Below are 27,868 nucleotides of genomic sequence, written 5' to 3' on the forward strand. Positions count from 1 at the left end.
TTTTCTTCCTTTAATATTATATATGATGTGAAGGACTTTCCCGATTGTGTATTTGTATTTAACTTTCCTCAAAGCTATAGTTGAAATGGTATCATGTATTACTAAATAAACCGCCTTTCCTGTTAAAACTACTAAACTTAGTTTTTGCCGGCAATCCAGAATGAAGTTCTTAATTGCTACCTTTTAATTTAACTGATAGGTACTTAACTCTGTAACATGGTAAGCTTTAAGTCTTATTTTTGAATGAGAAATTTAATTAATTAAATGCCAAATAACATTTAGAATAAGTAAAAAAAATTAAACAAGATTAAAAATCAACTTAGGTGATCGAACAATGTGGGGCAGGCACTTGTATTTACTGGATCAAACAACTATTAATCGAGCTGTCTTTTATTCTGACATAGTTGAATAAGAACATTCTTGGTCTAGCCATGTCGACCACATCCGAGCTTCTAATACTTTCATCCGGATAGTCTTGAACTACAACCAATGGGAACAATTTTCCATACCTACAAACAAACATACAAACAAACAAACTAGACTCACAACTGTCTTAGGGATGAAGAAGAGCTCCACAACAGATAAGACTAAATTTTCATAGTAGGACATGAGAAACTCTCTTAAAGAGAGACTAATAACTTATTCAACAAAACAAAAGAACAAACTAAAAGAAAATTTGAGCCTTGTTTTCTCCCCTCGGCGTAGGATAAGCGACTCGTTCTTATCCTACATCGTCGCCAGGCAGGGAAATCCAAGAACAATTCGAAGAAACCTAAGAGCAAAAATAGTAATAAGAGAGAAGGAATGGTTCGATGAGTTCTTTGGAAGGTCAGAAGCACAAATCAATGGCGGAAATTCATGGTGTGGAAGCTTTGGTAATTCAAACCCCCGATTTTGTTGATCCAATTTCACCTCAAAGTTCATTGAAGGAGTTACATAATCAGTCAAGGGATAAGGCTCAATTGTCAGAATGGTTATCAATAATGAAGAAAACTCAGAGTCGGTTGGAATCTATTAATGGAGGTAACCCACAATCTCGACAATTATTTCCTGAATTTGAAAAAGTTAAAGATAAATCACCTGTAATTGAAATATCAGTAGTTAATTCTACTATTAAAATTGATGTTGAAGATGTTCAAAAGAAAATTGATTATTGGCAATCATCTGTAATTTGTTATGTTGTGGGTGCAAATCTACCATTTCCTGTTATGGATGGATTTCTTAGGCGAATTTGGGCAAAAAAAAAGGAATTGAGAAAATATTGGCTGTGAATAAAGGAGTGTTCATTGTTAGGTTTCATAATGTTGAACAGAGAGATATTGTTGTAGGAGAAGGGTTTCATTTCTTTGACAAGAAACCTCTAATTGTGAAAAAATGGCACTCAGAGATGGATGCTCAGAAGGAGGATGTTAAGACTGTGCCAGTGTGGGTGCAATTACCTGCTGTGAATTTGAAAAAACTGGGGAGAGAATGTTTGTATAAATTGGTTGCAGGCATAGGTAAACCTATTAAGCTAGATCAATCTACAACTAATAGAGATAGATTGATGTATGCTAGAATGTTGGTTGAAGTAAGTATGAATCAAGATTTTCCTAGTCATATTGTGTTTGAGAATGAAAAAATATGACTGTGGAGCAACAGGTTCATTATGAATGGAAACCTCTGAAATGCACCAAATGCCATAGATTTGGCCATGATATTGCTGAGTGCAAGAAGAAAATGAAACAGGCCCAGGTTCAAAATCCAAAAACAATATGGGTTCCTAAGAAGAACGTTGTAAAGCCCCGACTTCTAAGCATCACTATTAGGTTAATTAATTAAAAGAATTAGCAGCGGAAGACTTTCCTAGCTTAGTCGGCGCGTTACTGCCGTACTCTCCGCCCGGGAAAGTAAAACGCAACATTCTTTCATATAATTAAAGCTCTATAATAGTGGTAGTAATTCTAGAAATACATATAGATAGCTTAAGCATAGCTGATGTTACGTAATTTAGTGATCATAAACTTGGATTACATAACCGTCATAGTCGCATGAATTAACGTAATTTAATCCTCACTGCTACGTCATCCCATCTTCGTATGCATACCTAAAACAGAAAAACAAAACGTTATGAGCCGAGGCTTAGTAACATACTACTCTAACAACGTAAATTCATTTCAATTCATTTTATTTGAAAACAGGGAAAACAGAATATAGTAAAATCATTTCGTAAACATAAACTTCGAATCAGGAATTGAAAAGTCGTTTTCATTCATATAATCTCCATTATCCCATTCCGTTATCAGAAAACTTTCTTTGGTTACTTTGGCGAGTACAGAGAAGGCACATGCACCGAGGATATTAATCCCCCATCAGAAGGTGACGTATAACATCATAGATCATCACAGAAGGCAAAGCCGCCGAGGATATTCATCCCCCATCAGAAGGTGGCATATAATGCCAGACATCGTAACAGAAGGCAAAGCCACCGAGGATATTCATCCCCATCAGAAGGTGGCATATAATGCCATACATCGTAACAGAAGGCAAAGCCACCGAGGATATTCATCCCCCATCAGAAGGTGGCATATAATGCCATAATGTGGGTGCCACCGAGGACGTTGTCCCCCATCAGAAGGTGGCGTTGCCGCCTGATAACAGAATGACACGTGCACGGCCTAGGGAACATAGTACTGCCATTCACCATCTTTCACTTTCATTTATCATGTTTCGTTTCTTTTGAGTAGTTTTCAGAAATCATAATAAAGTCATTTCATAACGTCATCAAATCATTTTATAAACATTTCATATCCCGCGCACCATATAAATCATAGCATAAACATTATATAAAAGCACCATAAAACATAGTTGGAAGGGGAGTGCGGGTGTTAGCAGTAGACGTTACCTGGAATCCTGCTTAACAACCTTGATCGTAGGGGAAAGCTTTTAATATCTCTTCCTTTTTAATCTAATAATCAATTCAGTAATTAATAAAGACTTATTAACATTTTATTCGGAATTTTGAGTTTACTTATTCATTTCCATCATGGTTCCATTTTAGGAGTTTTATATATTAATGTCTTGGGTGGTTGATAAAAAGTCGTAGGCGCCCTTTCTACTTAACAACTTAGCGTCTAAGTCGTAATTGATTATTTGTGATTATAGACGACGTCTTCAAAATGTTATAGTTTTATTAACCTTTAATTCAATACTTCATTCTATTAGTCATAGGGTACACTTAAACAAATTCGTCATTTTATGAATTAAAACAGTGGTCATTTAATCTTATGGTTCATGATTATACTTAATGACTTGTAATTATAAAACGCGCAATAGAACTCTTTCGTTCTTGTAGTTTAATAATTGTATGCTACTTTAACATATACAAATTTGACAAGTAAACTATACTTATTTACTATTACTCTTTAGTTGATATATTATAATTATAAGTAAGTACGAAGTATACTCAATACTATTATCACATCATGTACCATTATTTAATCATTTATCAGTCTCAATCTAGTCTCATGATAATCAAATTACAAGGATTATATACATAATTATATATATTAAGTTTTGTTATATTTTAGTAATAAATAAGTATTATGACATATTGTATCACTATTTAATCGTTTATTAATCATCAAATCACAAGTATTATATAATATGTAATGAGTCTTTCATTATATTTTAGTTACTAGTTAGAGAGATCATAATTACTTAACCATCTCAAATAGTCCATTTCATTTACAGATTTAATTAAAATCAGCCCAAAATACTATACCAAACAAGTTAAATATATGAATTGGTTTAACTAAAATCAACATTATGAGTATTCATGATTTTTGGGCTCAACTACTTAAGTCAAATTAAACACAACAGTGGGGAGGTATGTTTATACCTCTGCTCCAACTTAGCATACCCGACAAGAGAGCAGGAGAGGGAGGTCGGTTGGGAGTGGGTCGGGGCTCCGACGACTTGGACGGCGAGGCGAGGGGGAGGCGTGAGGTGCGGTGCGGTGGTGCTGGGCGGTGCAAAAAGCAGACCAGGCAGAGGAGAGAGAACGAACTGGGCGAGAGGGAGGAGGAGCTGAGCGACGGAGAAGGGGATAAGGTTGGGTTGGCGGTTCGGTGGTTGTTGGTTGCGCACAGAAGCAGGCAGTGGTGGTTATAGCGACGGTGGTTGTCGGTGGAGGGTGGTGGTGCTACGGTGGTTGAACGAAAACAGAGGAGAGAGAGAATTGCGAAAAAAAACAGAGGAATTTAAGGGTGGTTTGGGTGGCGGTTGGGGGTGTTTTCCGGTGATAATCTTAGGAGCTTTGAGTGAATTTGTTCGTGATGAGTGGATGGTGTTTTGAGGGAATGAACATGGCTATTTATAGCCATTGTTGAGTTCTAATATTTACCCAATTCGATTGATGAAATTGAATGGATACAGTGGGTTATTGGGTAATTTGGTTTGAGTAATGGATTTTATTTGAAAAAGAGTTTGATTGTGCAAATATAATTCATTTGAAGGTAAGAAATCCATGGGTGGGAGTTAGGATTCCATGGGTGGGTTTTTATTTTTTTGTATGAAAACAACCGTGATGGAGCAAGGGAGAAGTAAGGAAACTTACTGTTTCCATTTTCATTTTTTCTTTTATTTTATCTTCATTATTCTTTATTCAATTTTCCTTTTCTTTTTATTACCAAAACCAATTTGACCCAACTTTGTAATGTTCAAGTAATTGTTTTGTTTATTATTTGTTTTCTTATTTTAACTAATGAAATCATCTAACATAACTTATTATTAAAGAAAAATTTTAGCCACTAATTATTAATATTTAATTTAAGCAAGTTTAAAATTTTCGGGATATTAAATCCTTACCCCCTTAGAAAAAGTTTCGTCCTCGAAACTTGAGAAAAATAATGGGTTATGCACAGAAAATCTTTTAAACGTGTTTGAGCATTCTTCTTGCTCCGTCTTGGCCCTTTGTCGATTCCCGTGTAATAGTTCCATCATCATGAGCCTCATCAACTCCGTTCGATTATTGTTTGCAACGTCTCTCGTGGCATCTCCGAATACGGGGTCGTTTCGTAAAACGTCGAGTCTTGCCCTTATTTCATCTGAAACATCAGGCTCATGGTTTCGTCTGCGCCATTAGTGGATCACTTTCACTTGAAGCCATTTCTAATACATTAATTGTATTTGAATCATCACATGTTCATACACAAGCATCATAGAGTAAATATATAAAATATTTCCCGTCCCGTTCCTAACACTCACGCTCATATCGTTTTTATTTACCATTTTCATAATCATATAAATCTCCTTCTTAAAACCATTTTATAACTTTATAACCTAATTCTCTTATTTCTTTTTATCTCCTATTTCTCATTTTAACTTTCCTTTTTCCTAAAAACTCGTTGGCATGAAAACCCGAGTTTCACAAATGGTCCTCAGAACCTTGCCTCTGATACCACTCTGTAACGCCCGGACTTCTAAGCATCACTATTAGGTTAATTAATTACAAGAATTAGCAGCGGAAGACCTTCCTAGCTTAGTCGGCGCGTTATTGCCGTACTCTCCCCAGGAAAGTACAAGGCAACATTCTTTCATATAATTAAATTCTATAATAGTGGTAGTAATTCTAGAAATATATATAGATAGCTTAAGCATAGCTATGTTACGTAATTAGTGATCATAAACTTGGATTACATAACCGTCATAGTCGCATGAATTAACGTAATTTAATCCTCACTGCTACGTCATCCCATCTTCGTATGCATACCTAAAACAGAAAAACAAAACGTCATGAGCCGAGGCTCAGTAACATACTACTCTAACAACGTAAATTCATTTCAATTCATTTTATTTGCAAACAGGGAGAAGAGAATATAGTAAAATCATTTCGTAAACATAAACTTCGAATCAGGAATTTAAAAGTCATTTTCATTCATATAATCTCCATTACCATTTCTTATCAGAAAACTTTATTTGGTTACTTTGGCGAGTACAGAGAAGGCATAGGCACCGAGCATATTCATCCCCTATCAGAAGGTGACATATAACATCATAAATCATAACAGAAGGCAAAGCCACAGGATATTCATCCCCATCAGAAGGTGGCATATAATGCTAGACATGTAAAAGGCAAAGCCACCGAGGATATTCATCCCCATCAGAAGGTGGCATATAATGCCAGACATCGTAACAGAAGGCAAAGCCACCGAGGATTTCATCCCCATCAGAAGGTGGCATATAATGCCATAATGCGGGTGCCACCGAGGACGTTGTCCCCCATCAGAAGGTGGCGTTGCCGCCAGATAACAGAATGACACGTGCACGGCCTAGGAACATAGTACTGCCATTCACCATCTTTCACTTTCATTTATCATGTTTTGTTTCTTTTAGTAGTTTTCAGAAATCATAATAAAGTCATTTCATAACGTCATCAAATCATTTTATAAACATTTCATATCCTGCACACCATATAAAACATAGCATAAACATTATATAAAAGCACCATAAAACATAGTTGGAAGGGGAGTGCGGGTGTTAGCAGTAGACGTTACCTGGAATCCTGCTTAACAACCTTGATCGTAGGGGAAAGCTTGTAATATCTCTTCCTTTTTAATCTAATAATCAATTCAGTAATTAATAAAGACTTATTAACATTTTATTCGGAATTTTATGTTCCCAAATTCATTTTCATCATGTTTCCATTTTAGGAGTTTTATATATTAACGTCTTGGGTGGTTGATAAAAAGTCGTAGGCGCCCTTTCTACTTAACAACTTAGCGTCTAAGTCGTAATTGATTATTTGTGATTATAGACGACGTCTTCAAAATGTTATAGTTTTATTAACCTTTAATTCAATACTTCATTCTATTAGTCATAGGGTACACTTAAACAAATTCGTCATTTTATGAATTAAAACAGTGGTCATTTAATCTTATGGTTCATGATTATACTTAATGACTTGTAATTATAAAGCTCGTAATAGAACTCTTTCGTTCTTGTAGTTTAATAATTGTATGCTACTTTAACATATACAAATTTGACAAGTAAACTATACTTATTTACTATTACTCTTTAGTTGATATATTATAATTATAAGTAAGAACAAAGTATACTCAATACTATTATCACATCATGTACCATTATTTAATCATTTATAAGTCTCAATCTAGTCTCATGATAATCAAATTACAAGGATTATATACATAATTATATATATTAAGTTTTGTTATATTTTAGTTATAAATAAGTATTATGACATATTGTATCACTATTTAATCGTTTATTAATCATCAAATCACAAGTATTATATACTCCCTCCGTTTCCTAAAGATCTTCCCTCTTTCCGTTTAAGGGTGTTTCCAAAAGATCTTCCCTCTTTTGCTTTATTCCTTATTTGGCAAAACAAATTTCCCTATTTACCCTCTCATGTCACTATCATATGGTCCACCATTACATTATTAATTCAATTTTACTTCCTTTCTCTCTCCTACTTTAACCCCTTTTTATTTGTTTATTTATCTTAACCCCTTTCTCTCTCCTACTTTACTCACACCATGCCCCACACAACTTGATTTTCCTTGGTATTTGTAGGAACAATAAGTGGGAAGATCTTTAGGAAACGGAGGGAGTAATATGTAATGAGTCTTTTATTATATTTTAGTTACTAGTTAGAGAGATCATAATTACTTAACCATCTCAAATAGTCCATTCCATTTACAGATTTAATTAAAATCAGCCCAAAATACTATACCCAACAAGTTAAATATATGAATTGGTTTAATTAAAATCAACATTATGAGTATTCATGATTTTTGGGCTCAAAAGGATGAGGAGCTAGCTCATGTGGTAGAGCACTCCCCTCTGATCTCTGAGGTCAGGGGTTCGATCCTTACCCCCAGCATTATGTTGGGGTATTTCTTTAGCATGCTTTGCATGCTTTACCAGCCAATGTGCTGGTAGTTCCTACAAGGCTAGTAGCCTTGGTAGGGGTTAGCTCTTGGGCTGACTTAATTTCCCAATCATAAAAAAAACAAAAAAAAAAAAATGATTTTTGGGCTTAACTACTTAAGTCAAATTAAACACAACAGTGGGGAGGTATGTTTATACCTCTGCTCCAACTTAGCAGACCCGACAAGAGAGCAGGAGAGGGAGGTCGGTTGTGAGTGGGTCGGGGCTCCGACGACTTGGACGACGAGGCGAGGGAGAGGCGTGAGGTGCGGTGCGGTGCGGTGGTGCTGGGCAGTGCAAACAGCAGACCAGGCAGAGGAGAGAGAACGAACTGGGCGAGAGGGAGGAGGAGATGAGCGACGGAGAAGGGGATAAGGTTGGGTTGGCGGTGCGGTGGTTGTTGGTTGCGTACAGAAGCAGGCAGTGGTGGTTATAGCGACGGTGGTTGTCGGTGGTGGGTGGTGGTGCTACGGTGGTTGAACAAAAACAGAAGAGAGAGAGAATTGCGAAAAAAAAAACAGAGGAATTTGAGGGTGGTTTGGGTGGCGGTTGGGGGTGTTTTCCGGCGATAATCTCAGGAGCTTTGAGTAAATTTGGTAGTGATGAGTGGATGGTGTTTTGAGGGAATGAACATGGCTATTTATAGCCATTGTTGAGTTTTAATATTTGCCCAATTCGATTGATGAAATTGAATGGATACAATGGGTTATTGGGTAATTTGGTTTGACTAATGGATTTTATTTGAAAAAGAGTTTGATTGTGCAAAAATAATTGATTTGAAGGTTAGAAATCCATGGGTGGGTTTTTATTTTTTTGTATGAAAACAACCGTGATGGAGCAAAGGAGAAGGAAGGAAACTTATTGTTTCCATTTTCATTTTTATTTTTATTTTATTTTTCTTTTATTTTATCTTCATTATTCTTTATTCCATTTTCCTTTTCTTTTTATTACCAAAACCAATTTGACGCAACTTTGTAAGGTTCAAGTAATTGTTTTGTTTATTATTTGTTTTCTTATTTTAACTAATGAAATTATCTAACATAACTTATTATTAAAGAAAAATTTTAGCCACTAATTATTATTATTTAATTTAAGCAAGTTTAAAATTTTCGGGATATTACATCCTTACCCCCTTAGAAAAAGTTTCGTCCTCAAAACTTGAGAAAAATAATGGGTTATGCGCAGAAAATCATTTAAACGTGTTTGAGCATTCTTCTTACTCCGTCTTGGCCCTTTGTCGATTCCCTGTGTAGTCATTCCATCATCATGAGCCTCATCCACTCCGTTCGATTATTGTTTGCAACGTCTCCCTTGGCATCTTCGAATACGGGGTCGTTTCGTAAAACGTCAAGTCTTACCCTTATTTCATCTAGCGAACCATCAGGCTCATGGTTGTCGTCTGCGCCATTAGTGGGATCACTTTCACTTGAAGCCATTTCTAATACATTAATTGTATTAGAATCATCACATGTTCATGCACAAGCATCATAGAGTAAATATATAAAATATTTCCCGTCCCGTTCCTAACACTCACGCTCATATCGTTTTTATTTACCATTTTCATAATCATATAAATCTCCTTCTTAAAACCATTTTATAACTTTATAACCTAATTCTCTTATTTCTTTTTATATCCTATTTCTCTTATTGTGTAAAGATCCAGGCTTACAGATTTGGAAGCTTTATCTTGTAGATATGTAGAACTAGTGGAGCGTTAGTCTAGAGATGCCAATCTCAAGAACCAGTCATGTATTTGGAACCTAAAGTTGTTATACTAAATGACCCCCATCAATCAATCAAACAAAAAAGCCCCTTTTATGTATTTAAAAAAATTTAAGTTAAAGAGGCAAGGGAAGATGAACAACTATCAGTACAAAACACCAAGTATTAGCCAAGAGAATCGAGGTTGCTCTTGATACTCCCTGGTTGCGTTCGGGTTCTCGATCCGCCGCGCAACAAAAGCTTCCGAGGTACATATGGTCTAGGATAGGTTGCCATGAAGCTTTGATGAGAAAGATGCAAAGACATCATACAGGAGATCGAACGAAGCTGATAAGAAGTAATGTTAATATGTTCAAGGTTTTTAATACTTTTATTATTTTTCTAGTTACTCCATGGAATGATTGTAAGTGTCTGAACTTTTATTATTAATGAAATTGCCTCTTCTATATTGCTTCAAAAGAAAAATTATATATGGTGAAATTTGACCAAGTGTTGCAATGTTAACCGAGTGATTATGACATTTTGTAGCTCGACTTTGTCATAAATTGGGCTATTTAGCGAACAAGAAAGAATAACTAGTTTTGTAATTTTTTTTGTAGCATTTTCTTTATCTTGTTCTTTACATGATATGTTCGACGCAAATTCTTCAAAAAGACAGTCTCACGTCAATCTGAACGTGAGACCAACTGGTGTCATCTTAACAGTAGAATTAGTTAAGCTCTTGGACCTATTAGTTATGCTGGTAAACCATCACATTTTCCCCTCAATTTATATTTTCCCTATCCTCTATTAACCCTCATTTCTCTCTTCTATGCCCCTCTCCTCTACAGAATATCATTTCTCTCTCCTCTACCCCTCCCGTTTCTCTCTCCTCTGCATTGTCATTTACCTCTCCTCCATCCAATTCCATTCTCTCAACAATCCTACATCTCTTTTTATTTTATTTTTTCTTTTCTTTTTCGAACATTTGGAACTTTCAATTAACTTCCTTTTTCACTAATATTTAATCTTGATGATGAGAATTTTGTGATGTTTAGTTTAGTTTCTCCCACTTAAACAACAACATTGTTGTATCAAAGTCAAGTAAGTTTATTTATAATTCCCCTAAAAAAAGTATATTCTTAATTCTCAAATCTTATTATATTTTTTTCCTTTATCAATTGATCTAAACTTTATTGTATCTCTTATTATGAGTTATGGTTTTCAGGTAGATGGTTACAAGTTTTCGTCGAATATATGTTTTGAGTAAGGAGTTATAGTGTTTTGGTAATTATGTATCATTTTCATGTAAATAGTTATGAAACTGGGTAAATAGTTATATTAGTAAGGTTAATAGTTATGCTTTTTGGTTATTAGTAATTGTTTACACGTTATTAATTATAGTTTTCATGTTACTAGTTATGAGTAAATAGTGATATTTCTAAGGTTAGTAATTATAGTTTTTAGTTATTAGTAATTGTTTAAATGTTATTAATTATAGTTTCCATGCTCTTAATGATAGTATTCATGTTATTAGTTATAGTTTTCGAGATATCATATGGTCTTGAGTGGATTAGAAATACTTATCGTTTGTTTCATCTTAGTTATGGTTTTAGGGTTAATATTTATTATTTAGGATTGTTAGTTATAGGTTCAGATAAAAAAAATGGGTTAAGATTATGGTGTTTTGGTTGATGTTATGTTTTGGGCTAATAATGATGGTTTATTGATTAAAAGTTATAAATTTTAATTTATTATTTAACATATTTTTAGTAAAAGTTATTCTTCAAAAATAGTTGTAGATTTTTTCCAATGACTTAACCATTTTTATAGTTTAGTAAAATTGTGCTGCTAGAGACTAGAAGAAAAAAGCTCAAAGGCTGTGGTAAAATGGATGCAGATTTAGCATAAATGCAACCTTTAATATACCCACGAAAAACAAAGTTAAGCTAAGAACTAATTAAGAGTTATGGTTAGCCCAAAACCACAACCTTTCACCATTAAAGGGTTGCAGTTTTTGACTAACTGCAACCCTTGGGCTTTAATAAGTATACTTTATTTGCCTTGAGCTCCCCCCATTTTCCCTTATACCCGCGTTAGATGAGGCGTTGAGCCCTTTCTCTCCACTTCTTCCCTCATTCCCTCACTCATCATTCGTTTTCCATTAGGTTTCTTGTTATTCTTCTCCCCACACACTCTCACTCCTCTTCTTCCTTAGTCGGTTGCTAATTAAGGAGTCACTATTTTATACAAAAGCACAAACCTCAGCTTCTCTCTCCTATTTTCTCCCTAATTCTGTCTCCTTAATCTGCAATACGGGACAGTCAATGCTCATTTTCGCTTACTATTTTCAGGTACTTATACTTGTTCACTAATCCATCTATCCATTCCGAAAAACTAACTCACAGGGTTAATTTTTGCTTTTGGGTGTGGTGGTTAATGAATTTTACCTGGTTATTGGGTTAGCAAGGGAATTTCGTCCCTCTTCTTCCAACCGTCAAATTGTGAGTCCCAAAAATGAGCAGATCTTGGACCTCATACCAATTTCACAAAGGTTGAGGCCTAGATCGAGGGTTGAGGAAGAAGGGGGTTGGAAAAAAGGTAAGGTTATGCTACGTTCTACCCATGAGATCATTTGCGCCTTAAGGGCTCCGTGTTTTTACTGTGTTTCAAAGAATGGTAAGGTTCAAGAGGTGAAGGAGAAGGAGAAGAAAATTTTGGGGTCTAAGAGGAAGGGGAAATGTGAGTGTTTGGGTTGCAGTGCTACAGCCTTCAACGTCTATGACGATGAAGGCACAACGTATGCAATGTATGTGGAGACTAATGGGGGGTTCAAGGTTTTCGATGTGCTTGAAGACATGTTGGATTCTGAGGAGGCTGATGAGGATTAGCTTGAAATACCATTAAGCCCCTGCACAAGCTCAGAACTTGATCCTGATTCTCATTGCTTCCTAATCAGGCGTAAAACCAATGATTTGACTCCCTGAGGTTCTATCATCCTAACTCTATTTAATTGCAGATTATGTTGGTGCATATTTACTTAGTGAATTTAGTCCATAAACTGTTGTGCTTGGTTGCTGTTGGGTTGTATATTATGAATTATTGGTTGCCTAATATTATTATGATGTATATGTTGCCTTCTATTGGATGTATATGTGCCTTCTGTTGTGGCTTGCCTATGGGTGTTGGTTTGGAAATAATTTATGACGCCATAAACTGTTGGGTTGTATACTATGAATTAATGGTTGCCTAATATTGTTATGATGCATATGTTGCCTTATGTTGGATGTATATGTGCCTTCTGTTTTGGCTTGCCTATGGGTGTTGGTTTGGAAACAATTTATGATGCCATAAACTGTTGGGTTGTTTACTATGAATTAATGGTTTCCTAATATTGTTATGATGGATATTGTGATGTTGTTGGTATTTGGTTGCCTTCTGTTGGATGTATATGTGCCTTCTGTTGTGGCTTGCCTATGGGTGTTGGTTTGGAAACAATTTATGATGCCATAAACTGTTGGGTTATTTACTATGAATTAATGGTTGCCTAATATTGTTATGATGGATATTGTTATGTTGTTCGTATTTGGTTGCCTTCTGTTGGATGTATATGTTGCCTTCTGTTGTGGCTTGCCTATGGGTGTTGGGTTTGGATTGGAGGTTTTAGGGTGAACAATTGGCTAATGATGTGATTACTCATGCCTGGTTTGCTGAGTTATGTAAGTCTCCACTGTTTACAAAATGAGTCCCTCTTGCTCCCCACCTGAGTCCCAAAATTTTTAAAAAAATAACCAGATGATGAAGGGACTCATGCTTTGGGCTTAAGGAGCATTAGATGATTTGCTCCTTATTGGTGTTAGACCAATAAGTTGAGGTTTTAAATCATCCATTGCTTCCTCAATGAGGCATGCAATAATTATCCCTAATGAATTTAATAAAACACACATCTCACTTTACTTGTTGACATGCAAAAAAAAAAAAAAAAAAAACACATAACCATACATGCTTAACTTCAATAAATCTTGCATCACTACATATACAAACCAGTCCTTCAACATGTACATAACAGTTTAATAAGTAAACAAAAACCCCCCAAAAAATTCTTGGTTTGCTTAGAAGTGTTGCTTCATCTTGTCCATAAGCTTTAACAAAAGTGTTGTAACTAGTATACCTGTGTATTTGTGCAAAAAGTTCCTGCATCTTCTTCTATACTTGTTATATACCAAAAAGTTGCTCCCCATTCTTTTCCTTCATACACAACTTCATTATGTGCAAAAAAGTAGCCACATCTTCTGGCCATTCTACTCTTGATGTGCATCTAAGTAGTCAAATGCTTCACCTACATTCACAAACCTCTCATTCAAATAAGCAACTGCCTCATCTATTAGTGCTTGGTCAACTTCAACATTTTCTGGAAGTAATCCATGTCTCTCTAGCTTTCTTTTTGAATGGTGTGGGTTCTTATAATTGTTCCCCCCTTTGCACTTTAGTATTTCTACCATAACATATTGTAATTGCAACCAAGTGTACTTCAATATTTCTGGGTCAAAGAAATCATAACAGTCCTGCACTCTTAAAATCAATTCATCTAGATTCTTAGGAAATGATTGATATTGTAGTGCTTGGATTGCTCTAAAAAACCCCCAAGTCAAGCACATTTAAGTCAGGGGACTGAGGTGGTTGATTGATGAGTTGAATATTGAATCCATTCTAAGTTGTTGCTGCCATAAATTATGGGTCAGATGCATGAATATGAGGTCTAGCATTGTCTTGTTGTATGTAGATATATTTAGACACACCTTCTGGCCAATTCCTCATGATAGGTATGATAGTGTTAACTATCATGTCCCTCATAACTGCTAGGGTAACACTATCAATTGCTTTTGTCAGCAAAGTACCTGCCCTTTTGTTTTTAGTTGAATATTTAGTTCTTGCATACTCAACAAAAGGGTACATACCAAATTTCCCATCATGTATCATCCTCCCTTCACTGTCCTTAATAAGTCTAGATGTGGCACACATAAACATGGCTTTGATCTTAAATCTCTTGGACTGACAACAAATATAAGGGTCATCTTCAATAGGGAACAAGTAAAACCTCCTCATGTCTGGACTCAAATAAAACCACTTTTCATCTATGTGAGCAACATTTTGCATGTCAACAAATTTTGGTGGTTGTGTCCTTGTTGCTGGTAATATGTGTTGTAACACCCACTTCATTCTTTGAATCTTGTGATCTTCTGTCAGTTTTGGGTGGGTGCTGCAAGCGTGACTTCTCAGCTTGCCCCCTTTGAGTAGTCTATAGACAGTGGATGGGAGGCCTTTAAGATAGCCAGCAAATGCCCTTATACTTGTCCTTAGTTGAAGTGGGACTGACTGAAGCCATTTGTCATTATAAACTTTAAGCAACCTACCACATCTGCTTGCTTTTTTGGTTCTCTCATCTATGGCATGCCCACTTTCTCTCTGTTTTTTTTACATCTTTCCATATCCTATCTAATGTCAATCTGCTTATGCCATGCTTTCTTGCTATTTCTGTTTTTTAAACCCCATGGAAATTTACCATTTATTTCAGAGGTAAGAAGGTCGTCAACACACATTCTTCTTTTTGTTAAAGTTAAATATGGTTTTTGGGTTGATGAACTTATATTGTTTTGTATTTCTGTGTTTGGTTATTGTGGGTCACCCTGCTGATGTTGTTGCTCTGCTTCATTCCCATCTGCTGTTGTACCTCCTTCATCATCCTTTGTGTCATCATCACTGTTGTAATGCGTCCACATCTCATGCATCAGCATGTCATCCTCCATGCTTTCAATTCCCTCTCTTGAAGGCCAAATATCCCTGCCCCTCCCTCATCTGATGACCCCATCTTCAAAGTTGGAGAAGATTTTTTGAGGACTGAAGTTTGAAGTTTTTGTGGGAAACTTCTATTCTTAATTTGTTGGTTAATTTTTTGTAACATTCATGTGCAGTGTGTGCAGTGAATTAAGGAAAACTATCTGATTTTTGTAACTAAACTAAACCAAACCATGGTGCTTCACAATATTTTCTTTCTCCTCATTTTGTGAAATAAGCCCCCATTTAATGTTGGGGTTTATAACAAAGGAGAGAGTATGAAAAATGTAGGCTTAAACTATGTTTGAAATGGGTAATTTAAATTTCTTGCAAAATTTAAACTTTATGAAAATTTTGGAGAGAAAATCATTTGGTGCCAAAAAAATTGACTGCCCCCTACTTTCTCTCTCCTCACCCGTGTATAAATCTTGGAGGGAACCAAGTTGTGGTCCCTCTTTTCTCTCTCCTCCCTTCCCTTAAACCCCCCATGTGCAATGGTCCCCACACCCTTAATCCCCTACACTTATTCTCTCCTAATTACTCCTCCAATTTTTGCCTAGGGAACCACAATTTTTGAAAGTGTAACATCTAAAAAAAATGGAGGAAGTATAAAAAGAACGAAGAAGAAAGAAAAAGAAAAAAAAATAGGTAGAATTAGTGCTATTGGGATCGAACACGGGAACCAAATTACTGCTCGCAAGGCCACACTCATGGATTACCACTGGAGCAAAGCTACTTTGTCAATATTTATAGCATGGGTATTATTTATCTTGTATAAAATGCACCGAACGGTAAGAAAAAAGAAAAAATGATTTTTTTTTGTGGGGCCTGTGCCACCCATGACCCTTATATCCTTTTATCCATTTATCAAGAGGTACATGGGGTACTAGTGTCCCTATCTGAAGTAGAGACCAATAGAAAACTAATGTACAAGTAAAGAAAAAAAAGATAAAGTAAAATCCAAAAACTTAAAGGATTGTTTAACTAGAATAATACAAACTTTGAGCGGTTCGCTCGTAATAATACAACCTTTTGATTATTTTTTAATAATACAAACTTCACACCAAAATTCCTACAGCAAGACAAGTTTACCTGTGACCTCTAAAAGAGGTAAATTTTTTTAAAGCTTTTTATGTTTCCCCTTCCTCCCCCATCCTTGCCCACTCGAAAAGAACCCTTGACCATTCCACTACCTCCCTCACCAGTCCACCACCATCCCGACCCCACCCCTGAAACAACCCCTCGCCTGAGACTCATTCGATTGCAGCGTCAAAATTGGCAGAAGTGGTGGAGGTTTTGCCGAGGGTTTCTTCAGAGACGATGCGGTGGTGGCACACTTCTTGTGGCACCCCATTTTTCGTCGGTGATGTGTAAGGCGGTAGAAAGTTTGAGAGAGAAAGTTAGAAGAATAATGATGGGGGGAAGAGAGGGTGAAGGTTTTCAAGGGCGGGGGCGACTTGGTTTGGTTGCTTTACAGGTTAGGGTGGCTGTGTTTGGTGGTTTTTGGAGGTGGGGGAGGGGAGATGTGGTGTTATCGGTGGCTGGGGTGGCTGGGGAGACGTGGTGTTTTCGAGGATAGAGGAGAGGAGACGTGGTGTTTTCGGGGAGGGCAAACATGGTGTTTCCGGTGGTTGGGGAAGGTGGGGGTGGCGGGTGGGTGGGGTGGCGGCAGTGTAGGGTGGGGTGGCGGGCAGTGTGGGGTGGGGGTGGCCAATGCGGGTGGAGTGGAGGAGGGCAGTACGAGTGTGGTGAGGGTGCGCAGTACGGGTGGGGGAGGGCAGACGTGGTTGGGATCGGTGGGGGGTGGCCGGTGGGGATGGGGGTGTTTAGTGTGGGTGGGCGGGTGGGTGGGGGTGGCCGGAGGGGGAGGGGAAGGGGTGGAGGCCAAGGTAAAGTGAGGAAGAGAGAGAAGAAGATGAAAAAAAAATTGTTTTTTTTTTTTATTTTAACAAAAATTTTAGAAACAACCAACAAGATGGTGACACGTATCTCTTTAGACTTGTTTATCAAGTTATCTCCGGTTTTGTCTCGCTGTAGTAATTTTGGTGTGAAGTTTGTATTATTAAAAAATAATCTAAAGGTTGTATTATTACGAGCGAACCGCTCAAAGTTTGTATTATTCTAGTTAAAAAAATCCAAACTTAAATCTATCTTCACAAGAAAGTTGAACATACAACCTTCTCAGAGCAACTAATAATAGAGGGTAGAAAAACAAAATCTACTACATGATATGAAAAGACCAAACTGAAGTATCGTGAACAAGCAAGTAGCTTCTAGACAACTACCACAAGGTGGCGGGGTCGAAAACACTGGCATGGTATCTTAAAGCCGTTGTCGAGGTAGAGTCGAGGCGATATATACTCAAGGTCACCCACCGATAGGGAACTTGGGTGGTGAAACACTGTTGTATGGACTAGATCTCACCACAAGTTGGTGGCAAAGATGTCTGAGTAGGTGGATGTAGCAGAGGTAACAAAGAGAAATGAAGAAAGAAGAGAGGTGTTGGCAGAGCAGATGAGGTAGGTGCTAAAGGAGCGGAGCGGGAAGTCGAAGGAGGAGCTTGAAAAAAGATGGTGGAGGGGCTAAAGCAAAAGCAACGGGGGGCTTATTAGAGGCAGTTTGTGGGGGTGGAGAATTTTAGACCATTCTCTTTAACATTCTCGTGGCTTTTATCCAGGCATATAGAGAATTATTTTAGATTATAATTTTTGGGGCTTTGAGGACAAGACAAAGGAAGTGTTGGTAGAGCTTATTTGTAACCCCCAATAAAGATTACATTTGTTTTAAATTATATTGCCTTTTCTCCATCTTAGTTTCATAAAATATAGTTTTTGTTTTCATTTCAAAACATTAATTTTTCACAAAATACCCTCATTACCATAATTTTTCCATGAGAAGTTGTAGCTATATCAAAGAAGTTTGGAATCTTTAATCATTTTTCCTAAATTTTCTCTTTCCTTAATTCCACTCGTTTACTCTTACTTCAACTATTACACATTTTTCTCACTTTAAATCTCTTAATCTTATTTATTGTACCAATTTATTGTTCATAATGCAGATACGTAATTTAAACTACGTGAAAAAAATTATACTCACCTTAATTCTCGTGAAAGAAATACAAACAAATACTATATTTGAAACGGAGGGGGTATATAAGAAGCATCACAAAAAATAGTCTTATATAACACATACTTTATCACTTATCAATCACATCTTAGCTAATTTTACCTATCCATGCACCCTAAGAATGTTGAGGAGACTATTTTAATTCTCATAAAAAGTAGGCTATCACTTTATTTTTGATATATTTGAAATACTTCGCAATTAAAAATATTCATAGGCTAGATATTTTCTAAAAAAAAATTACATCCAAATTTAATCCATATTACCTTTTCTAGATTCGATATTGGATCCAGTATTTCAAATATTAATATCCCATAAAATAAATAATGGATCTAATAATTTGAATTGAGTATAAGGTTCATTTATTGATATCCCTAATCAATTAAGTCAAAGACAAAGTTTACATAGATAAAAGAATACAATCTTTATTATACATCCGTCTGTATCATAAGCATGGTACATCTATATCCTTTTTTGCTCATTTAGAAATTTTATTATGTTTATTTAGAGGTTCCAAATAAGTGAAAAACTAGCTTTATGTGTATCATGTACTGATATATATGATGATTATACTCGATAAAAGAATACCAATCTAAAATTATTAAAAGGGTAATTTTGGTAGGGTAAATTCCTAATAAAATTTCTACTTATACCCAAAATCAGTTTGAAAGGCAAATCACTACCCTTCCACCAACTTAACTTGCCAGAAAAACATAAAATGTCTAACCCATGTTCTCATCTTCGTAAAATTCTAAAAACCTCAGCAGCAGCACCCACTTCAACACTCTTGCAATCTGCAAAACCCACTTCAATCCCCATTTCAGTCAAAGAACTTGTGGAAGAATCCAACCTTGAGGAACTTGCTAAAAAGTTCAAGCAAGTTGCAAGTAATTCTTCCAAGTTTCGCAACCGCCATAACATCTATGATTTCACCATTTCTCGCCTCGCCCTTGCTAAGCGTTACAATCTCATTGAAGACATCCTCGAATCCCACAAAAACTTTGATGATATTACTCGTGAAGGGTTTGCTATACGCCTCATTTCATTGTATGCTAGAGCGGGCATGTTCGATCATGCCCGGAAGGTGTTCGACGAAATGCCTGAACTAAAATGTCCAAGAACTGTTAAATCTTTTAATGCTGTTTTGAAGGCGGGGGTGGAAGCTAAGAGGTTTGAGGATGTCTTTAGGCTTTTCAGGGAGGGTCCGGCTACGCTGTCTATAAGCTGTGATGTTCTGACGTATAATATTGTTATTCATGCTTTTTGTGAGACAGGTTCGGTTGATGAGGGTTTAATGATGGTTGATGAGATGATGGAGAAGGGAGTGAACCCGAGTGTTGTCACGTTTAATACTCTTCTTGATGGGTTTTATAGGGAGAAGGGTTTTGAAGGAGGGGAAATTATATGGAGTATGATGGATGAGCTCAATGTGGTTCGAAATACTCGAAGTTATAATTTGAAGATGCAAGGGATGGTAAATGAAGGAGAGCTTAGGAATGCGGTTGCTTTGTTTGAGGTATTGGAGAGTGAAGGATTAAAACCGGATGTGAGTACTTTCAATGTGTTGATGAAGGGATGTTGTGATCAAGGAAATGTAGAAGAAGCAAAAAAGTGGTACAATGCGTTGCTTGAAAGTGGTGCTATGCCTAATAGCATTACTTTTTCCACCATTGTTCCTAAGTTTTGTGATGGTGGTGATTTTGATTTGGCATTCGAGTTGTGCAAGAAGATGTTCAAGCGGCAGTTTGTAGTTGACGAGGCTCTATTGCAGCTTGTTGTTAATGGATTGGTGAAGGGATCATTAACTGAAGAAGCTGAAGAGCTGGTAAAGCTTGGAAAGTCTAATAGCTATGTTCAATATGATTTGGTACTGCCTTCAGATAATGCCGAGAACTGACAACTCAACCATTCGCAGTGGAAGTTGGCAGCTTGATGTGACAATATTCTGAGTATTTGAGCTCATCATTCTTCTGCCTGTTTAATATACTTGTGCAACTGGTAGCCTTATCATTTATGCTTGGGATGTTTGATTCTTAAGTGCTTCATAACTAGTTATTCTTGTCTTAGGAACATCCTTCTATACGAAGTCTTCCTTTTCAATTTCATCTTGGTATTGGTAATGTTTTTTGAAGAAAATCACATCTAATTTTGAGACGTATGCAATCATTGTTGTATTCATTAAGAAGTTGGATGCAGGGTGACCAATGAGTTGATAAATGGTTTTGGGCCATTGAAGCAAACTTATAAGCGTTCTAATAGTATTATTATATATTCACTTAATTGTATTTTACATGCTAATTCCTTAACCACATCATATTGATATCCTTAGCTCTCGATGGTTAGTCTATATATGAAAGTCTAATGTGATGTTTACTGTATAATGCACTAGCCAAGTTTTCATGACCCTATTAAAGTTGCAATGCAATACAAACTTCCATGCACATGCCAGAGATGTTCAATTCAAGTGACATATACAACTATACAAGGGGAGCTAAGTAGAAGTTCAGCTAAGAATTCACCTCCGTACTAGGTAGGTTTTTTGTGGTCTTAGGTCAGTTTTTTCCCAGAGTGGTGTACTGGACTATTATTGGCTTGGCTCGGATTGGTCTCAGGACACTGTGACAGATGGTGGGATCACTGAATTGGACTTCTTGCCAGGTTCCTGGGGACTTAGACCTTCAATTTCTCCAAGCTGTGGGTAATATGTTTTTCAAAAGAAAACTCTGGTATAACATCCCGGTTAATGTGTTGTGCAGGTTTCCTCGTGCGTTGATGATATCGAAGTTTCAATGCACACTTCCATACACCTCAGAATAGGTTTAAGTTAAAGTGAACATATACATGCCCAAGTATACCATCACTAATGGCTAATGCAGCAAAAAATAGACGTGAGAACTCGGTAGGTCTCTACTAGACCAGTTTATTCCCGGTCCCCTGGCCCAACCTACGGGTATGTCTCTCTTAGGGTACTGCTGCCTGCTTTTGGACAGAAGGGGACTTTGGAATGGATTTCCTGGCCTGGCCAGAGGACATTTGACCCAGGTCAACCCGAGCAATGGGATTTTGCAAATAATAACTTATTAATTATTACAGAGTTTGGTTAACTTTCATTTTGTGCATTTCTTTTTCTTGAAGGTATATGAATCTTTTTGTTTTGGGTAAAAACTTGTATTATGAGGGATATATCGAGATTAGGGTTAATGGTGGCCGACTGCTCGAAGATTGCGAAGAGACCTGCACAAAGCGAGAGTTATACCACCCCGAGGGTGAATCCAGGATTGCCCCTGCAACGATCAGGTCAGTTGATTTGTATTAATTGGGATGTGTGAAGTAGTTTGTCTAGAATTCATTACCTCAATAAATGGGGATCTGCTCCCTATTTATAGGTGTTGAAATGTGAAAATGTTTCCGCCACGCTGGCACTGGATCGGAGATGGGTAGGACCCACTGAGGGCTTGCCTTGCCATGCTGGCGAAATGCTTTGGAACATGTGGGGGCCCACTAAGGGTTTATTCACTAGTGGAAAAAAAAGCTTTTGCTACTTATCAAATGCTTTGGTTGAATAATCAACCCGAGCATTTGTGATAATTTTAGTAAAAAAAATTCACAAATGCTCGTGTTGATTAATCAACCGGAGCATTTGATGTCAAATGCTCCGGTTGACTAATCAACACGAGCATTTATGAATAAATGCTCCGGTTAGTCGACAGAGCAAATGGATTATTAAGCGCGAATTTTTTTTTGGTTGAAATTTCCCCCTGCTAATTTAATCAAATATTACTCGACCCTAATCCTATATATCAGTTTCAGTCCCTACTCCCTCCCTCTCCTAAGTCGCCCACTCTCTCTCTCACTCACTCACTCACTCAGCCGTCCTCCGTCCGTCTTCCCGGCCTCCGTCTCTCCTAAGTCCTTCGCTTTCTCGCCCACTCAGTCGTCCACCGCTTCTGTTCGGTCGACATATTAGGGCTCCAGTCGACTTCTGTTTGGTCGACAAATTAGGGCTCTGTCGTCGACTAATGTTCGGTTAATGCTTGTTGGCTTGTGAAATATGTTGCTAATTAGGTAAAATCGATAGATGGTAAACTAAAATTTTGATGCTAAGTTTTGGTTTTACCCCCTCCGTCGTTCTCTCTCTCTTTCCCTCATCAAACTGCTTCTATATCCCTCTTCTCTCTCAATCCGCTCCTTGGAATGCATGTCCAGGTAATTTCGCACAAACTTTATTGTTGTGATTTAGTTTTATTGCAGTATTTTTAGGTTATTTTTTTGGTTTCTTAGATTAGGGGATTTTTTTTAGGGTTTTCTTTGATTTCGTCTAGGGTTTTGTTTGGGTCAACAAGTTATTATGCAGTGATTGAGGCTACGATTGATGCCATTAACGAGGCTTGAAATTCGTGGTTAATTTGAAATTTTATTAACATATCTTAAGAATTTACTCGTGTTTGAGAGAAATTTTGTTGTTTCTGTTTGAAGTTGTAGTTAATTGTGTTATGAATTTTGATATGTCAAAAATTATTGTTCATATAAGGTGGGTGTTGTTGCTTACCCAGAGTTTTTCAGACCGGGATAGGAAAAATGATACTCTTTTTCTATATCTCCTGGAAAAAGCCACTTCTCCGATATGTATCAAAAATTCTCTGATCTCATAGTTCCTCTACTTTGCCATGTATTATCATATCATGTTCTATGTCTGTAACTCTGCATTAGTATGTTAATCTCGGAAGCTATTTGGCTAAGAAACCGGAGACTTTGTTCACTGTTTGTTTTATAATGCACAATTCATTGTCATTTATTAAATCTTCTTATATGTAGTTCGGCTGAAATAGACTGGGCTCAATCCTCAGGCCGACTGATCGAAAAGGTATGAATATTACAGTGTAGTTCAAAGTATATGCTCTTGCATTTCTCAATCCTCATCTTCATCCTGGAATGTGACATCCTTGTTCTTGTGCAGGTTGAAGATGAAATTGATAACAATGAAGATCTACTTCCAATGATTAGACCAAAAAGAAGGCTCCTATTAACGACACAGCTTATGCAGCAAGTTTTTCGACCCCGTCAGCCGCAGTTCTCTCACTTGATGCGAGTTCCAACTATGAAGTTATTATGTACTCTCTTGCAAGATCAGTATTAGGTATGAACCGTATCTGGCTTTTACAGATCTTCATTTGTTAATTTCTATATCTTTGTGGTGATAATTGATAAATTTCTTGGTGGTTTTTGTGTGGTTATATATCATCTGTCCATATTTTTTATTAAACTATGTTAGATTGTTTGTGCCATTTTGTGCTGACAATAATCTTTTGATTTTAAGTTAGATTTTATTCCTTATCCTTTATAGAGAAAGGGTAAAGATGCTAGAGTGAGCTCATATCGATGTGCTTTACTTGTGTTGCCTCTGTACTTGTGCTCTTTTTGTAGTATCCGTTTTATTTAATGATCATGAATCAATCTGCTATATGACGAGGGCGGGGCGAAAGATAAAGTTCCAGCAGAATTTTTGATAGCTTTGCTAGTTATTTGGTCGTGTTACAGATATCTTATGAGCAGTTCAGTCTTACTTGAATTTATAGGATGGGGATCCATTTGGGATGTATCTACATCCTACTTGTACTTATGCTCCTTTGACTTTACTTTTAATGTACCCCTTTTAAGCATTCCTACTTGTACTAACTTGATGATTTACTATTCAATTATGTTATTTTCCTGAAGTGGTGGTTTGTAGTTTGTGCCCTGAAGTGGCTCATGCTGTTGCCCTATTGAATTATTCAAGCAGGTGCTTCTTTTGACCCATGCTTGACCTTAATTCGGTTCTCTTTTTGCTCTATCGAGGAATTTCTTCTCTCTTATTGGTTTTTTTTGTACAACTAGAAGCTCTCTATCCTAGTTGTCTACAAGAGCGTCCATGAATATGGCAGTTGATATTGCAGGGGTGTGAATGATTCTCTTGCTTCTTGAAACTGTGCTTCAATATCTGTAACTTTAATCTTGTCATTTATGCTTACGAACCATGAACCATGTATTTCGTGTTTGATTTTTCAGGGAGTATTTGGAGTATACCAAGGGGCAAGAAACCATGAGGAATTGCACAATTTAATGAAAGCAACACTCATGATATGCAGACTTAAGAAGGATGTTCTTTCTGAGCTTCCTGTAAAATGCAGGCAGCAGGTAAGAAAACCTTTACTCTTGAGATTTGAGCAATGTGATATGCTCATTATGTGCTCGTAGGAGAATAAAGTTGACTGTTCAGAAATATCTCTCTACTTATAGGATTTGGTTTGCTAAAGCTGGTGCATATTTGACTTTTCATTTATTTAAGAATTGTGATTCAGTGGTGCTATGACACAATCATACTGGCTACTCCATTACATGCATCCTGAAGAATTCATGATTTCGTGTTTTTAATATTTGACAGGCTGGTTGTCAATGAGTAGTTTATATTTTAAGTCAATAATTTATGATCATGTTTATTTCCCTAATATGGTTCCGATATAGTTTATGATGTAGCAAGGTAGCAGTTAGTATGATTGCAAGTCCTGGTGAAGAATGATTCTGCAGATCGTTTCGTTCACCTTTAATCTATTTCTACCCTCTTGTTTACTTTAATAGCTGTGTACAAGCGGTCAACTATGCCTATCTTTAAAGCTCATGGGTTGGCACAGTCGTCAATGTCTGATTGTGTGTCAGAAACAATATCTGCTATTCGCACGGTGAGTTTCAGCGAGTTGTGCCAGTGCAATATGGCATTTTAGCATTCTTTGCTAGCGTAAGCTCCTTTAAGGGTGAAATTCTTAACCATAAGCTATAACTTTTGCTTTTGGGCTATGGGATTCAAGGTCCGACCTAGATAGTTGTTGTACCGAACACTAAATACAATACCTCTCAGGTGAGGTCCTATGGTGGGGAAAAGCGCCAAATGTCAGCATTCGGTAATCAGGTAATATATGTCATACCCTTGAGTATGCATCATCTGATAAAGTGAATCAGATTATTTGCTTTTTGTTTTTTGATATGTATGCTGTTTGATATGGCAGATTTTCGCATATAAGGCTAGCGGCATTCAGCTGGGCACTTACAAATCCATTAATGAATCAGTGACCCGAGTTAAAGCGGTTAGTTGTGTTCATCAACAACCAGTGATTTTAGGATCTTTTCTAAGTATTATTTTCTTAATTTTCTGCTCACTCTCAGTTGCACTTTTGGGTGTTTGACTGATATGAATGGAGATATTAAATAATAGCTTTTAGTTACTGATGGGAGGAATAATTTTACATGTAAAATGTGAAAGATTGTGGGAAATGGAGTAATTGTTCTTGGTTTTTAATGATATCCTCTTCCAAAGGATCTTTCGTAGATTCAGTTCATGTTCAAAAGTAGTTTTGTTCAAGGGCATTCATTTGCAGGAGCATAGGTTCCTTCTCCCAGCTAAAGTCTCTAGTTATTTTATCAACTTTGTTTCTCATTAGATGCTAAAGCCATTCTCTTGTACTTTGCAAGGGCTTATTATTAAAACCAGAGTATTAAGAAGTGTGACATTCATGTTCAGAGAGAACTGTAATTTTTGTGCGAGAGCATTGATTGTCAGGAGTATAGTTTCTTCTCTTGGATAATGTCTGCAGCTCTATAATCTAATTTTCCTTGTTAAATGCTAATGTTAGCTGCAGATAATTCTAAACTTAAGCACCACAATAATCTAGTCAAGTTTTATGAGCATTTCTATGTATGTTTCCTTAATACGTTTTAATGGAATGCGCAGGGTGAACTCTCAGTTGGAACTGTGGTTTGATATACCTTTACTCTTACATTTGCTGTAAGTACTCTCGTGTGGCAAATAACTGAGTTGGTATACAACTTTCAATTATTGTGCCTTATAGATTTCATTATGTGCTATGTAGGTTCAAGGCCTGGTTTACTCATTTGGAGATCTCCGTGGGGCTTTTGATGCATACCCTTGTTACCTAGTTAATTTTTTTTTGGATTTGGGTTTTGTATTATGGAATTAAAATATGAGAACTTTGAATCTGGATACTTCTTAGGTTTCAACTATTAACTTTGTGGAATAAGAAATGGCTTCTTGTTGTATCAACTAAGTAAAATATTAACTTTGTGGAGTTGGAAATGGTTGTATTAAGTATATGTGTTTCAAGGTTGTGTGTAGTGGGTACCCGTTAGTTTCTTGGCTTGAAGACCTGTTACTCATGCTGCTAGCCAGCAGGGGTAGCAGGTCTGAATTTTTTTTTATAAGAAAAGCTCAAATGCTCCGGTTGTTAAGGAAAAACCGGAGCATTTGCCCATGACAAATGCTCCGGTTTTTCCTTAACAACCGGAGCATTTGAAACAAAATGCTCCGGTTGTAAACCGGAGCATTTGTAAAATGCTCAAATGCTCGTATGACGTCTGCTACGCGTTAAATACGGAGCATTTGGGGCCTAAACAACCGGAGCATTTGAGGTTTTTTCTACTAGTGATTGGGCCCAAACATTAGCCCCACACAAAATATGTGGAAGAGGCCATTCCTGAAGCCACGTGTTTTGCGGAAGTTACTGAATTGCCTTCATAGGCCAGTTGGTCTGCTTACCTTGAGAGACGTCGGACCTTGTGATGGCGACACCTCGATCGAGCGTGGATTAAATTTAGGGAGACCTGAAACTGTGATCAAGGTTATTCGAGTCCCAAGCAACTCGAGGAGTCTATGGGCCTTGCTCGAGGTTGCCAAGGGGCCAATAAGCCTCAGGCGACTCGAGGGGGTGATAGACCTCGCTCGAGGTCGCCCAAGGTCTAATGAACCCTAAGATACTCGAGGGATCGATGGTGCACGCTCGAGGTTGCCTAGGGGCTAATGAGCCCCAAGCAACTCGAGGGATCGACGGACCTCGCTCCAGGTTGCCCATGGGTTAATGAACCCTAAGCAACTCGAGGGATCGATATACCTCGCTCAGGGTTGCCCATGGGTTGATGAACCCTAAGCAACTCGAGTGGTCGATGGACCTCGCTCGAGGTTGTCCAGGGGCTAATGAGCCCCAAACCACTCGAGGGATCGATGGACCTCGCTCGAGGTCGCTAGGGGCTAATGAGCCCCAAGCAACTCGAGGGATCGATGGACCTCGCTCGAGGTCCTCCGGGGGCTAATGAGCCCCAAGCAGCTTGAAGAAGCGATGACCTCGCTCGAGGTCGCCCATGTGCCAATAAGCCCCAAGCGAGGAAGCGATGGACCTCGCTCGAGGTCGCCTAGGAGGCAATAAGTCCCAAGCAACTCGAGGAAGTGATGGAC

The 27,868-nt window shown here is 37.3% G+C and overlaps 3 protein-coding genes across 4 annotated transcripts; 2 read left to right on the forward strand and 1 right to left on the reverse strand.

Moving 5' to 3' along the window:
- Positions 1-14,364: 14,364 nt before the first annotated feature.
- LOC104901081 (uncharacterized) lies at positions 14,365-15,440 on the reverse strand. Its single transcript, XM_048637703.1, has 3 exons — positions 15,320-15,440; positions 15,113-15,168; positions 14,365-15,009 (listed from the first exon to the last, which is right to left on the reverse strand). Exons 1-3 carry the CDS (start codon positions 15,438-15,440, stop codon positions 14,365-14,367), a joined length of 822 nt encoding a protein of 273 aa, XP_048493660.1.
- Positions 15,441-19,243: 3,803 nt separating this feature from the next.
- Positions 19,244-20,754, forward strand: LOC104901070 (pentatricopeptide repeat-containing protein At1g55890, mitochondrial). The gene has a single exon (XM_010688617.4). The coding sequence runs from the start codon at positions 19,310-19,312 to the stop codon at positions 20,486-20,488; it is 1,179 nt and encodes a 392-aa protein (XP_010686919.2). The 5' UTR covers positions 19,244-19,309; the 3' UTR covers positions 20,489-20,754.
- Positions 20,755-23,389: 2,635 nt separating this feature from the next.
- Positions 23,390-26,743, forward strand: LOC125494134 (ABC transporter B family member 28-like). 2 transcript variants are annotated; one of them, XM_048637710.2, is made up of 8 exons: positions 23,392-23,455; positions 23,549-23,728; positions 24,637-24,765; positions 25,207-25,307; positions 25,484-25,534; positions 25,632-25,709; positions 26,354-26,407; positions 26,493-26,743. In XM_048637710.2, exons 3-7 carry the CDS (start codon positions 24,753-24,755, stop codon positions 26,381-26,383), a joined length of 273 nt encoding a protein of 90 aa, XP_048493667.1. In that variant the 5' UTR covers positions 23,392-23,455; positions 23,549-23,728; positions 24,637-24,752; the 3' UTR covers positions 26,384-26,407; positions 26,493-26,743. The 2 variants fall into 2 exon arrangements, with proteins under 2 accessions (XP_057247182.1, XP_048493667.1); XM_057391199.1 differs by lacking the exons at positions 26,354-26,407; positions 26,493-26,743 and having other exon boundaries at positions 23,390-23,455; positions 25,632-26,302.
- The last annotated feature ends 1,125 nt before the right edge of the window (positions 26,744-27,868 follow it).

Source organism: Beta vulgaris, chromosome 8, assembly GCF_026745355.1.
Source record: "Beta vulgaris subsp. vulgaris cultivar EL10 chromosome 8, EL10.2, whole genome shotgun sequence".
Lineage (NCBI taxonomy): Eukaryota > Viridiplantae > Streptophyta > Magnoliopsida > Caryophyllales > Amaranthaceae > Beta > Beta vulgaris.